Here is a 14,991-nt window from a genome sequence, read left to right on the forward strand (position 1 = left end):
GGGGGGGGCAGGAAGGCGTTGAAATGAAAGCCATCCCAGTGAACAATTAGAAGCAGCGGATTGACAGGTGGGCTCTGACTGTCAGGGTGACGCTTGTGGAGGGGTGGAGTAAAGGAGAGGCCGGAAAGGCAGCTGGATGTGTCTGTCTATCAGTGGGAGCTGTCTGAACGCACCGCGCATCACCAATGTGCGCACATTTCACTGCGGAGAATATCCGGGGACGCTCGTTGCGCTTTTGAGAATAAATAATAATAAATAAAAGCCAGGGGACAGTAAGAACAGCAGTCTGCGGCTCAGAGGGCGGGCCTGCTCGCTCTGTTTTCTGATGAGTTTCTGAGAAATTCGTCAAGTGTCCATGTTGACAATCGGGCGGACAGTGTATATGTGAGTATTTCATTATCCAGGGGGTGTTTTCAGAGAGACGGGGGAGCTGAATGCTGCGGGGTTTCTCCGCAAACACACACACACATATATATATATATATACACACACACACACACACACACACTTGACTGATTGACATACACCCAGTTCGACTAACGTGTCAGTCTTTCCTCTCTTTTCCTGATTTTTTTTCATTATTTTTTTTCTTCCTCAAAGACCAGAGCTGGCACCTGGACGAACGGAAGGGAGAGAAACACTACAACAGCAGTTTGGACTCATCTCCACCACCCGAGTGAGTTACAGCGCAAGAAGAGGAGCTCCGTTTCCTTCACGTCTGCTGTGAACAGAGGTATGAAATAGTCCGGTGAGGGGGTGTAAACCTCTTTTGATGGGAACGCGGCGAGGGGCTCAGGCAGCTGTCCATATCCCTGCTCGATAAGACTGAGATCCGCACGGAGCTTCTTTCAACCAGTTTCTCACCCGACTCAGCCGGCGATGAGTTTATGTGATCGGCAGAAGTTAATGGACGAGCCCGTTTAGCTCCAGATCGTTTCTAGTCTTCATTTTTCTCACCGGACATACCGATTATAAAATGACCAGAGACGCGTAGAGATTAAACCTCCACTTGCATCGCCTGATTAAAAAAAGAGAGAGACTTCTTCACCCTGCGAGGGATCTACACTGTAATTCTATCATCCCGCTGAAGAACTGAGGAAACGCTACTGGCTTTGATTTCCTCCCGTTGCACCGGTTTCCTCTCCAGCTTGTCCGCTATTTTGATCTCTGCATGAAAAGTCAAGCGGAAAGTCTTGCAGCAGCATGCCGAGGAGAAAGCAGCAAGCACCGCGGCGGTCAGCAGGTAAGCCCCGGCTCTGCAAACAAACACCCCCTCCATTAGAAACACACACACTTTATTCTCCCCCCCTCTCAGTAGACAAACAGCCAGGGATCTGCACTCACGCAGACAAGTTTACACAGCAGCGTATAGGCCTGATGCAGGACACAATACAAGGACAACAGGACCTCTCATAGACAGGAGACTTCTCTTATCGCTGTACCCATAAGTCTGTTCAGTATGTGCGTTCAGTTTAGTTACGAAGCTGACTCCTGCAACATCTCAGCGGCCCGTAATGAGTTTATTTCTACTAATCTAGTAAGGCATGTTTGACTGGCAACAGTATTGTTTCATTTACGCAGGCATACGCTTCAGTGCCAAATCTGCCTGTGAGAAATGAATGCGCTCAGCTGCACTTCAGTTTCAACGCTTTAAAGCTGATCCTCCACTAGGTTGCCAACATCCAAGTTCTCCAAACAAAGCTCATCTTATCTCATTTTTACAGGCTAACGCGTTTGATGTGTTAGTGCCAGTAAAAAAAAAAAGAGAGAGAGAAAAGAAAAGGGGGAGAAAAAAAAAGAAAAGTGGCATATTTTCAGCTTGTGTTCCGCTCTGGGATTGCCATCCTTGATTTGATGCTTGATTGATCGCCTGTCATGCGACTTCCTTTGATCTATTCATTCCTGATAAACATCAGTAAATCATTCACCATAGAGACACGCATGCGCCCGGCAGCTGGACTCCCTCAAAGGATAACTTTTTGCCCCCGCCGAGGAGCAAAGAAAAGACAAATTGAAAGAAAAGTTCTCAAGCGGGATAAATACTTTGCGATTAATACCCAAGGGGGAGGGAACAAGGAAGGAGGGGAGGAGGGGTGCTGGGGCGTAGCGAGATCACAGAGAAGCATCTCATACAGAAATAACCCTAAAACACTGCAGGGTGAAGTAGGGAGGTTACTTGTAATGGTCACTGTTGACCTGACCTTTGTGCTCATTTCTTAGAAACAGGAAATGTTGTTAAAGTTGTCATAAATGTTGCGAACCATAACACCAACCATGAATATAACGGTGATAAGTAAGGAGACAAAGTATGTAAAATCACTATACTGGGTACCACAAATCTGTTCTGTAAGTCACTAAAGGAATATTATCCATCACCATGTGATGTGAAATCAAGTTTCAGATTGTGAAGTTGCTAATAATTAACTTCCTGGTATGAAAAACCTATTAATTATGTTTCCAAATATTTAATAGCAAATGTAATACCATAATATTAAAGTATTAAGGTGTCTTTCAAATGAGAGTTTGTAATAATCCTTCCATAAAGTGTTAAAAGTTCACATTTAACAAGCATTTTTCTTCAGAGAAAGTACTTCAGCAAAAGTAAATAATAACATATAAAGTCGTATTTTGAGAGAAATTCTGTGCCACAACATTTTGCATTTTGACACTCGGGCCTCCCCGTTATCGTTTAGTTGACCAGACATGAGCTGCTGTGCGAGAGAATCGCATGTTTGCCTGAATTCATTTGATGTCCCTGGGAGATGTGTGTGATTGACATGCATTTCCAAATGACGGGAAAAGAGGAACCTTTGAAGTTCATGCAGTAATGACCAAAGCTGAATAAAACAGCTGTAGAATGTTAAGCAGGCGGTGGAAATGTGAGGTTAAGCAGACTTAATCAAGGTTGTGACGGAAAGACTTTGAACTCGGTGGGGCTGTAATTTCTAATTGACGCGAGGCTTTAGTGATGGATAGAGAGAAATGTGTTTGAAGAACAAGCCTGCACAGTGAAAAGGAATAGTGTCTCTTTCTACCTCTGCCACAAATGCTGGTGAAATCCCCAAAAGACAGCAAAAAGTGTTGTTTTCTCTGTTTTCCAGCCTCTTCTGGTCGTTCAGCAGAGCTCTGAAGTGGCCCCATTCCGGCTCAGCTTCTGAATATTGATTTAATTGTCTGTTTTTGTGACAGACACATACATCACACGCAGTGATGGTCAATCCCAACTTGGCAGACTTTGTCTGTGCATCATTTCCGGTGCTTTAACTTTAACTTTAACACCTCTACTGATGTGTGTGTGTGTGTGTGTGTGTCTGCTTCCTCAGTTAAATGGTGTACACACCTATAAACGCAGGCTATTTTTATAACGCATTACCAGATATTTCCACAACCCAGATTTGTCACTTTGGAGTTGCACTAAAACAAAATGTTGCATATGCTCCTCAGAGAGAGAGAGAGAGAGAGAGAGTGTCAATGGCTCTTTGTATGCCATTTCAAATGGGCTCTGTTTCATCAGTCACAGTGATGATTTTAGACCCTGTAATGGCGCTGTACCCTATCTAGATTATGACCAGTGACAATACATCAGTGTTCTTTCATTTGGAACCACATTACTGCATCTGTTAGTTTTGGCAGTTGAGTTCAGTGCAGTGCTATTTGAGCAGCAGAGACTTTTGCTGCAGTCATTTGTCGTCATTTTCCTTTTTTTTTTTTTCTTTTTGTCTTTCACTGAAGTGCAGTAGTTTTGAGGTATTTCTCATAGGAGCTCAGGTAAGTAATGAAATATAAATAATGCAGTAATATCCAATAACAACAATCAAGACAAGAATAAAATGAAGTAGGAGTTCAAATTATAAAACAGTATTGGGACAACGACTTAAAGCTTCTCTTTTGCTAGTATAGATTTCATATTTTACATTTAACTCATGTCGTGTGCATGTGTTACTTTTGATTGTGTGTAACTGAAGTTAGTGTTGAAACTATTAGTCAATTGATTGACTAGTTGTGCAACAGAAAAATTATCTGCAACAACTTTTACAACCGATTAGTCGTTCAAGCCATTTAACAAGCAAAAAAAGCCAAACATTGTCTGGTTCTAGTTTCACACACGTGAATATTTGCTGTTTTTCTCTGTTTAAAATCACTGTAAACTGAATATATGTTGATCTGACAAAACAAGCAATTTGAAGACATCAACTTTGGCTCTGAAAACTTTCTAGTATTTCCTCTTTTTTTATAGATTCATCTTTTAATTAAAAAATATTTTCTAGATAATAATAGTTTGTTGCAGCCCTAGTTGAAGGGCTGTGATAACAGCACAACATCACCTTTATATCTAGAGAAAAGGGGACATGAAAGAATTTGATAGTAACTGCAGTAATCACAGACTTTCAGGAAGTGACCTTTGACACTTATGCCCCCTTTCTTTTTTATCACTGTTGAAAGAAAACTGTGCATGATATCAGATCGTTTGCATCAGTGCCATTATCATGTTTAGATATGACAACATATTCTTCACATTACAGCAAGATAACCAGGAATTGGTTTAATCAGTGGATGTGAAATATACAAAGAAGCCATAATTCTATATTACTGAGGTCACAGTTTTGATTGCTGTTGGAAAATTAATGGTATTGCAGCACGTCTACCCTCGCTTTTAGTTTGCCAGCCACAATATCTTAAATCAAACACTGTCACTCTAAGTAATGAATCTGTCAACTAATCACTCAACATGTCAACGTGATTGCAGTGTGACACTGTGCTAAATTTATTCCACGGGAGTTAAAAAGGTCTAGCTTCAAAAAATATATAATTTTTTTTTTTTTTTTTTACTACCTTTCCTGCATAACATCCAGTTTTACTGACTGAGACAGCACAAGAGGAAGAGGTGGAGCAGTCCACAGTGGGATGGACCAGGATACAGGTCCATAAGCAGTTTCTGTACTGACAGAATTAGTGCAAGTCATGAGGGGAGATATAGTGACGTGCTGTGATACTGTCAAACGTGACCGTGTGGAAATGTGTCCCTTTATACCTGAAGATCGTAATTAGTTTCCTTTTGTCTGCTCTCTTGATAGAAATGTTAGGCACCTGGCTGCTTTTTGCCACTCACACACCGATGCCACTAATTAAGAAGTTTAAACATAAATCAAGTATTCAGGTTCCAATCAGAGACTGAGGGTGCTGGTAATTTCTTTGATATACATTGCTTAGTGACTCCTATAACTTCAGTGCTACATTTTAATGATCTGTCTTTAGCTTAGCTCAACACGTGTTTAATTAAAGCACTCTGCAACATTTGTCCGGCTTGAAGCCACAATGAGCTACACACTGATTCAACAGAATGCACAGACAGTAGTGCCTTGCCTTGTGAGCTTCTCCACTGACATCAGTAGCTGCTTTCTTTTTCCCTAAACACATCCCACGTTACTGCCACTATCACTACCTCAATGCAAAAGGAGCCTCTTAATTATGACTTGAGGGTTGGTGGGTGGGTGGGAGGGTGGGGTGGCGGTGGTGGGGGTTGAGCTTTCCTTCTTCCCGACGGCATCGTTAGCCGCGGTCCCTAATTATCCAGGTAGCTGACGGATCAGTGACAGGGCCCCACCGATTAATGCTGACAAATTCAGCAAGGTGTCAAGTCTGCAAGCTGCCTTGATATAATCAACTCGGTGTTAGCCACTTCTCATATGCCCACCCCCAGTTGTTCCGGTGTAAACACAACAGCAGAGGTTGCTCGCAGTGTGACGCGACAAAACGAAGTGTGTGACTTGTAAAGCCAACACACTGCTGGACACCAACAGTCCTGTAACAAGGTTAGGGATGGTTGTAGTATCAAGTTTGGATGATTAGTGCGTGAACCAGTACATACCAGTAATAGAAGTAGTTTTGGATAGTTTTAAGAATGTGAATGTGGCTTCCTGTGAATGTGAGAGATTTTTCTTAATACTTTACTTTTCCCTCTGATCTCTCTGGTAACAGCTTTTTGGTTTGTTTGACAGAACAGGAACAAAGTTCTAAGACGAGCAGCATTAATACATTTTGTTGTTACTTTGCATTGGATTTCCTCTGCAGAAATTTAGCTCACGGCACCTGTCAACTAAGCAGCCAGCACCAAAAGATGACTATTAGAGCCTTGTGTTGGTTTTATCGGGACGCTTCTGATAAAGTATTTAATGACATTTGTCAGGAGTTGAAGCTGAGTTGTGAGAAAAAAAAAAATAGAGAACAGAGCATGTCGGTGTGTTTATGTGTGTGTATATGACTCTGCATCACTGAGCAAGATGAGGCGTTTGCCCTGCGTGTGTGTGTGTGTGTGTGTGTGTGAATATGAAATATTCTGATCTGGTGATAAGGCAGTGTATGTAAAGTGTCATTAACAGGTGACATTGACTGAAGGAGTCAGTGGATGTATTTGCTATGCCACACTCCGCTACACCCGTGGTTTCATTTGCATGTGTTGTCAGAGCCGGTAGGCCTCCAGGAAATCAAAGACACACACTAATACGCTCGCTCGCACAACTGCGCTCTCTGTCCTCATCTTCGTGGAGGTTAAATGACAAATGAAGATCGATGACTGCTCTTATGGAAAAGAGAGGGTCGAATTGAAAATATGTGGGAATTAGGCTCGCCAGCAGGGTGACGATGTAAAGGCATTCAGAGCTGCAGTCGCAGGGTAAAACTATCCCCGCGCTTAATGAGGTTCAGAGGAAGCAGGAAAACCTGGATTTTCACTCAAGCACGACGCACGGAGATTTGACAAAGAAATAAAGAGAACAAGGTCATTTTCACAGGAATGAAATTCACTAGCATCCTCAGTCTTAAATACATCCTGCTCTTATTTATTGTCCCTGATTTTCACTGTGCCTGTTTTCCATTCACAAAGATATCCTGGCTACAATTCAAAACAGCTGCAAAACAAAAGCCACAATGTACAGTCGGGGATGTAAGATAATAACAGGAATAATAACAAGAATGAAATCATCCACATGGATGTCCTTAAGGGGTTTAGGGCACCGGTTGCTAATTACAGTGAAGCGTACACACTGACCTGGCAAAGTTTTCCTGCCAATTGAGTAAAATAGCCATTTTGGTGAAATGTAGAAGAGAGTAAAAGCAAAAGCAGGGATTATGAATTAAATTCTATTGGTTACATTTCACCCTTGAGTCCAACACAAACACATGGATTTCACACAGCATATGTGGTTGTGTGCGTATATGCTCAGCGATCAGGATTTAGGGATTTATGAGGGTCAATTCTTTATTTTTCACATTAAGAAACTGAGAGTTCCAGTTCCAGTTATTAGGCACGATTTCAGGCAAGTGAAACTACGCTTGCAGCTGCACATTTGGAATATGTTCACTGTGTCTATAGGCTGTGGCAAAGCAGCAAAGAATTGTGGGCAATCAGGCACCCAAAGTGGGCCAGCTGCATTTGCTTCTTTACACACAAACATTGGACAGAGTTTGTCTAATAACTGCAGCAATTTCAGATGCAGACAAAGGGAATTGGCGTGTGGAAGTGTGGAGAAAGGAAAGAAAGATGCAGAGAAGAAAGAGAAAAATGGCGTCGTGATTTAAGGCAAGAAGAAGGGAGGTCCAGGGTACACTCAGAGGCCAGTGTGTACTCAGGGGAGCCCCTGTCTCGACTACTTCCACTGTAGTATACACACTGTGTTTAGTGTGTGTGTTTTGCTGTTTTCCCATTCTTTTTCATTTGCTGTACAGCTGTCTTGTGTGTTTTTGTCATCTAAGTATAAATGCTCATGTTTCGAATTATCAATTCCAGTGTGATGTCACATGAGTGTATCTGTATGTATTGTGTGTGTCCTTGTGTGAGTGATTGATGTACTGTACACCAGACAGATGCTGTTATTGGAGAGACAGAGTAAGCCAGTGTTGGCTGCTGTGATCGAATTTGTCCAAAGCCAGAAGGACTCTCTCAGATATTGGTTTCTGCATTTTGCTCCAGTGATCTAAGATATTACTGAGCTTCTTCTTTTTTTTATTCTAGTTCTGCACTTGATGTATTAGAAATTGCCACTGAGGCAGTGCCTGTTGCGGTAATCATGGTGATCAAGCTAGAGATAAGACTGGAGATACATGACCACCAGAGCAAGCACAGTGAGGTTTAAATTATTCTCAGTACTCTCTTTTTATTGAATCTCTTGCTCGCTCTCATTGCCGATACTTGAGTCAAGTGCTAAGTCAGTTAAGCTAAGACTGAAAAACTGCCTTTGATCCACAAACTATGCATTAAAAAACAGTGGTGAAGCGAGTGAGCTGCTGCTGGAGGCCCAAGCGCTACCCGGCCTTGAAGTTGTGTTGCTTCTGTTAACCAGCCTTGAACATCTGGGTTGAAGCAGGGAGGGTAAGAGAGGGTGTGGGTGAGGGAAACAGAGGGGAAAAAGACAACAGAGGGAGAGAAAGCGGGGCTGTGAAGAAAAGGTATTAAAAGTGACAGATGAACAGGACTTGGGTAGACGTTTTCCTGCAGCAGCTGTGACTGCTGCCATCGCTCTGACAGGTGTCAATTAAGAATTACTGCCGGGGCCCTGTAGTCATTTTTTCCTGCCCAGCTGTCTGCCTGTGTGCCTTTCTGAGAAATAACACTTTACCCTTGTCACTGCGTTAGCGCTTAGCTACAGTCGCCCCAGAAAATGAGTGCATGGCGGGCACACTAATCGATAACCAGTGTATTAGCAATTATTTTGCCCATTGATTTACGGTGGGGCAGCGACTCCCACTGCGTTGTTATTAGCCACTGATTATATGTGCCTGTGCTGTAGTGCAGACACGCAAGCCAACACATACACTTGCTCTGCTGTTGCCAGGTAGGTATATTTTATCTTTAGAGCCAAGTACGCATATAGGGACAAAAAGATAATGAAGAACAGTGCAATGTCACCAATATTTCGTCTCTACTAAAATAAATAATAAAATAATCTTTTTTTTAAATTAGGCCAGGTCAGGTTATAGAATCTCTTTTGCCGCTAAACGTTCATTTGACTTTGGAAAAGTAATATATTATTTAATGATTTTATTTTCAGACATTCTCTGAAATAGAGCTCTGGTACTGAATGTATGTATTTCATGCTCTTTAGTAAAAAAAAAAAAAAAAGGAAAAACATGTACCACTTTGCTCTTGTGTGCTAGACTTCCCCTTTGGCCTCCCATAATTCCAGAAGGACTCAGCCACCACATCTTGAATTTCAGTAAATCCTTACGTGTCACCTTGTTGGGTTAAAGGTTGCTATACTGGCCCTTCAGTCAAATGATATATGTGTTGGCCATACCAGATGGAGCTGAAGTGAATGGTTGATTAATTCATGTTTTCTGGTTCCAGTTTCAGAGTGTGTTACTTTCGTCTTTGTTATATCAGTGCACATTAATGTATATTTTGGTTTTAAACTACTGTTCTGACAATTAATAATTGTATTAATAAAGATGACCAATTCTAGATGTTTACAAATGAAATTAATGATTGATTAATTAAAAATATATACCTGATCAAATAATAATAAAAATGATCGTTAGTTGCAGGCCTACTACCAGCTTTCCATATACTTCTCAGCTCTTTAGCTTACAGCTAACAATTTCTATTGATGTCAGGGTGAAATGCTAACATGCTAACAGTAGGTACCATTTTCAAAAAAACAGCTCATAGAGGACTGAGTGCTCTTACTTTGAAAAGCGGAAATAGAGTCATCGGCAGGCGATCACTTGTTTTCAGAGAGTGGTCTAGCAATACAATAGGTTTTTCGTTCAGATTGGCAGAAAGTTTGTCTCTGTGTGTTTAAAATGCAAATCCACAAGCGTAGAACTGAGAGCCACAAATTTCTTTTCACAATTCAAAAAAAGAAAATTGATTCCCAAATGCATGTCCAAAAGTTGTGTGATCTGTTTTATATTTGCAAGATATTTCTATCAGTTGTCAAATTCATTTTTTGTATTTGTGGAAGGTTTTTTTTATATTTTCAGATTACATATTACACACATGGATTGTTGATCTGTTCACACAAATAATATTGAGACAAATCTAGACAGACAGTGACAGTGCTAACTACTGCACAACTGTTTAGCTGAGTGTTGTACCTCAGGAGAAATTCCATTTAGGTTTAGAACAGGAAAATTAAAACTTTATAATGGAACGTTGCATCAATTTTTCACACCAAACTATAAAGCAACCCAGAAAAAGGCTGGAGGCTTACAAACAGAATTAGTATATTTTGTTTATGTTTTTTTTTTTGTTTTTTTGTGGTTGCCTTGGTAATGGTTGGATTTGGACTTAATACGTATACACATGATAAGTGTACCCTGTTGGTGTTTTGAATATAATCCCCCTGTAAACACTGGGAGAACATTAACATTAATTAAACACATGAAAACTAAGCAGCAGCTAGTTTCGTTTTGCCTTCACTGCCCTAAAGAGAGCTTTGGTTGTACTGTATGTACAGCATGTGGTGCTAAATCCGGCCAACCCCGACACTGTATATCATGACAGTTACTCGTTTCTAGTACATAGCACTGAGAAAAGCTGGCCTCAGCATATCCAAACAGCAGCCAGTGCAAGTGGACAAAAGTCAGGGGGCGGAAATTTTTATCCCCCAAGGAGTGTTTATTTAACTGATAAGGTGTGGGTTGAGAAGCAATGAATATCATTTTTTTTGGACACTAGTTTACTGCAGATAAGCCATCTGGGAATTGGTACAGTTAACAGATGACACTTTGTCCTTGAGAGGGGACGCTGGGGAAGGTCATGCTGCAGCCTGGTGTAGTTCCACTGCCTTCGCTCTCTCCTCCCCTTACCTCTTCTTCTTTATATCAGCCCACAAACCTACAGCCTTTCTCTCTCATTCTCTTGGCTCGTTTTTTTTTCTGGGATTACTGGCCCTCTCCTCTCTTTCTCTCTCTCTCTCTCTCTCTCTGTAAGCCTTTTCTCATCTTCCTATCAGTCATCAATCTCTATCTTACTGACTCAATTCTCCTCTACCCTGCTCATATTTTCTTTCATCTTCTCCCTGTCTCTCGCCCTCATCTATCGCTCTCTCACCGGATGCTCAAGAGTCAGTGAACTGGTTACAAGAACATGAACTCGACATCTGAAAAGGAGAGCTTAATACGCTCCTCTTTCAGGCCCGCTGGCCTTGTTCCCATATATCAAGAACCTCTTTTTTTGAATAGTCTGATTTCAGCGACATTCTGCAGTCACACTTCTGACTTGTAAAAATCCAAAAGGTCACAGGGCAGTAAAGTCTTGTGTCATCTTCTTTGAAGTCTGAGCACATGACTGTCACATATTTTCCAAGAGCCATTCCCATTAAGCAGATAGTTATCCATAAAGCATGTTGCACAGGAAAAGAATGAAAGCATATTTTGTTGATGTGGCACTATTCAGTTTTGTTTGACGCTTTCATTAAAAAGAAACCCATAGACCACAATTTCCTCGGGGTTACGCACAGTAATCACTTAACAGTCGTCGGCTTCAGTGCGCCACTTGATGGGCAGTTGAAAGGGGATATAATGTCTCGTGATCCCAGTCAATTCAACAACACCACATGCTACCCCCCAAAAATTCCTCCCAAATCTTTCCTGAGCCGGCGTGTTGTCTCAGACAGTGACAGTCACAGGGGGTATAAGCTCAGCTCTGTCCCTCTAAGTCGTCTGTCTCAGAGAGAACAGCAGGAGGCCTCTTGTATACCCAAATGTCTCCTCTGTCAGTGTGTCTCTCTCATCACTCAGTCCCTCACACACCGAACCAGCTGTCTGTCTGTCTAACTTGCTGGCTGGATGTCCACCTGAGCATCTGTTTCTGAATACCTGTCTCTGTTTGTGTCTCAGTTTGTCTGATGCCCCAACTGTTGGCCTGTTTACTTGTCTATCTCTAGTCCATCTGCCTCTGGTCTCTCTCATCACCATCGACACTTTGAATAATGTCACCAATAACATTGAACTTTGACGTAAATACAACAAAAAGTGCTGTGATCTGTTGTAGCTGCTTGTGGAGTGTAACTAAGTACATTTACTTAAGTAATGCACTTACATGAAAATTTGAGGTACTTCTTTAGTATTTCCACTTTATACTGTTACTTAGAAAGATATTGTAATTTTTACCTCACAACATTTATCTGACAGCTGGAGTTACAAGATACCATGAGTTTGGCAGGCAACCAGCAGTGAGTGCGTTAATGCGCCTGGTGAAGAAATTGTCATAACATAACCCCCTTTAAAACCACAAATTTTCATTTTTACACAAGATATAGTATGCTACTTACTATGCTAGAGGCATTGGAAGAAGGATTTTGTTACCTTTGAGCAGAGCCAGGCTAGCTGTTTCCCCCTGTTTCCTGTTTTTATGCTAAGCTAAGCTAAATGGCTGCTGAGTGAACAAATGTAAGAAATGCATCGATTTTCCCCTGTAACTCCCGGCAAGACAACAAACCAAGTTTGTGGAACTATTCCTTTAAGATTTGCTCATAAAATAGGATACATTGTTAGAGAATGAAGATCCCAACAGTAAGTAAAGTAGTTAAAATGACTTCTACCCCAACCAGCTACAATATTAAACAACTACAATTCACAGTAATTATCTCCATAATAATCCAGTGGAATAATGTATAATAACACACTGACTGAAGGGCCAGTGAGTATAATGAGTACTTTTACTTATGATACTTAAAGTACATATTCCATGACTTTGACTGAAGTAACCTCTTGAATTAAAGAGTTTGACTTTACATTGTGGTATTACAGGTTTAACTTCTTCTACAACTGGTTGTAGCCCATAGCTACTACTTGCATCTTTTTCTGTGAAATCTGAATGAAAAATGTCTGTTATCCATTCAGACTATGAAAAGTTTGTTCCTTTTAATTATCATGGCTACCTTCTACAAATCGTGATTCATTAAAGGCTTCTGAATCCTGTCTATCTGCTCCATTAATTTCCATTTCATAGCATTTGCCTCTGCCTTCTCTCTTACTTTCTAATTTGGGTACTGCTTGCTGTTTCACCTTTGTGAAGGTCTGTGTAATATATCTGTCATCTTGCTGAATACGTACGGTATATTTGGAATTTTTATGGTCTTACAGTTAAAGTCCAAGAATGGCCACATTCCCAGTTTCACTGTGTCTGTGCATGTGAGTCATTTTTAGGTGAGTGTGACGTACTTTTTTTAGTTAACCAATCTGTTTTTCCTCTCCATCTTTTCAGTTTGTCATTTCATTAATTTCCTGACTTGCCTCATAGTTGGAGCTTTGTTCGCAAACTTCTCTGGTTTAGCAATAACTGCTGTCTCATTTTAGAAAACACAGACAATGAAGCTATAAAGTTATGCCATACACATTGAACTGGAAGTCTGAAGTGATGACGCAACAGTATACTTTACAATATAAAGTAGTACAATATACTTTATTTACCAAAAATATACTTTACTCACTGATAATGTATAGGAGGGCAAATATCTTGGTAAATAATACATTGTTGTAGTAGTCTCAAAGTTTGAGAGATGAAAAATTTGGATTCAGGGTGATACAATTTGATTTAGGGCTGCAATTAAACATTATTTTCATTACTGATTAATTTGCCTATTATTTTCTTGACTTTATTTGTTCTATAAATTGTCAGAACGTAGTGAAAAATGACCATCACAACTTACTAAAGCTATAATGTGATGTAATCAAATTACCTGCAGTACGTATCGTTGGTCAATCAACAGTCCACAAGCCAAACAATTCAGTTTGCTGTCAGAAAACATCAAGAAAAGCAGCAAATCCTCCCACTTTAGAAGAAGGAACAAGAGAATGTACTTGAAATACTTTATAAAAATGTATTACATTTCATTGGCTTGACATGTCATAATGCTCTTTTGGTTTCCATACGAACCCAACATACATTTTGCTCCCTCTATTGGGGTCCGTGGAGGTTATGGTTACACGAGGGAGCAAGTTAATATAGTATCCATCATTTATGATTTCCAGCAAGAGAAAAAATGTGTGCTGGTTTGAACTAGCTTGAGGCTTCTCTGGTATCAATAACAACAGGTTGCTTTGTTTTATTTCAGTCAGAAAAAAAGCAGCTGTTGTTTATACTGTTCTGGACCCTGTTTTATACAAAAAACTTTTGATATCAATTTATCACTGTGAGAAACTGGAGTATCAGAGATTAGAGTCCACTGTGTGAGACTCTCACACTGGACTGACAGTAACAGGACAACAACCCAGATGATGTAACAGTTATGCCGAACAAATGTTAATTTATCCAGATATCGTCAGCAGAATCAGCAGAGTATATTACACAATCGGGAGTTTTGTGCTTCGATACTGAATCTTTCAATAGAGAATGATGAATCTGAGAAGTGCTTTTCTTTGAAGAGCTTTGTAGAGAAAGGTTTGGTGCATTTTGCTCTGAGCAACCAAGTGAGTTCTGGTTTTTTCAAGGGCATTTGATTGCAACTAAAGCTGCAGGTAGCACGCATCTTTTACAAAGGGACCCACTGTTAAAGCATCACTGGTTGTTGGTAGCAGCTGATAGGGTGCATGAAAGTTCGAATACGTTCAGAGCATCCAAGTGTGGGTCGGAGTTCTCATCTTGAGACAGGAACTTAACCACATAGCTGGAAAAGGTCTGTCTGAAGAGAAGTTGGTTAAAGAGACACTTTCACATATCCTTACAACTATTTTAAAACTACTGTTGGACTTTTTAGCCTTGCAGTGCCAGACAGTGGAGCTTCTATGGAAGCAGCACTGATGGCACAATCCTGAGAGGATGAAAATGTGCACCCCTCCTCTCGATATTTGGGATCTATTATGTATGGAGGAGCTGAATGTCTACATAACCAGGGCCAGAGAGCTAGACAGGACTGAGTGAGACACTATTGTGTGTGTGAGAAAGAGAGAGAGAGAGAGGAGGTGCAGAAAAGAAGCAATAGAAGGAGGGGCATAGAGGGGTGAAAAAAAGAGTGACAGCGGACAAAAAAGAACCAGGGAGGAAAGGGG

At 40.8% G+C, this 14,991-nt stretch overlaps 1 protein-coding gene across 1 annotated transcript in view; it reads left to right on the forward strand.

The window, feature by feature from the left end:
• Nucleotides 1–127: 127 nt before the first annotated feature.
• Nucleotides 128–14,991, forward strand: part of tshz1 (teashirt zinc finger homeobox 1) — a 30,527-nt gene continuing 15,663 nt past the window's right edge. Inside the window, exons 1-2 of the mRNA XM_023416246.2 lie at nucleotides 128–384; nucleotides 601–1,243. Coding sequence (XP_023272014.1) covers nucleotides 1,204–1,243 — 40 coding nt within the window. The 5' untranslated portion in view covers nucleotides 128–384; nucleotides 601–1,203. The remainder of the gene's footprint in view (nucleotides 385–600; nucleotides 1,244–14,991) is intronic.

The sequence above is a fragment of the Seriola lalandi genome, unplaced genomic scaffold (genome assembly GCF_002814215.2).
Source record: "Seriola lalandi dorsalis isolate HSWRI2012SDOR001 ecotype SW California unplaced genomic scaffold, Sedor1 jcf7180002054562, whole genome shotgun sequence".
Taxonomy (NCBI): domain Eukaryota; kingdom Metazoa; phylum Chordata; class Actinopteri; order Carangiformes; family Carangidae; genus Seriola; species Seriola lalandi.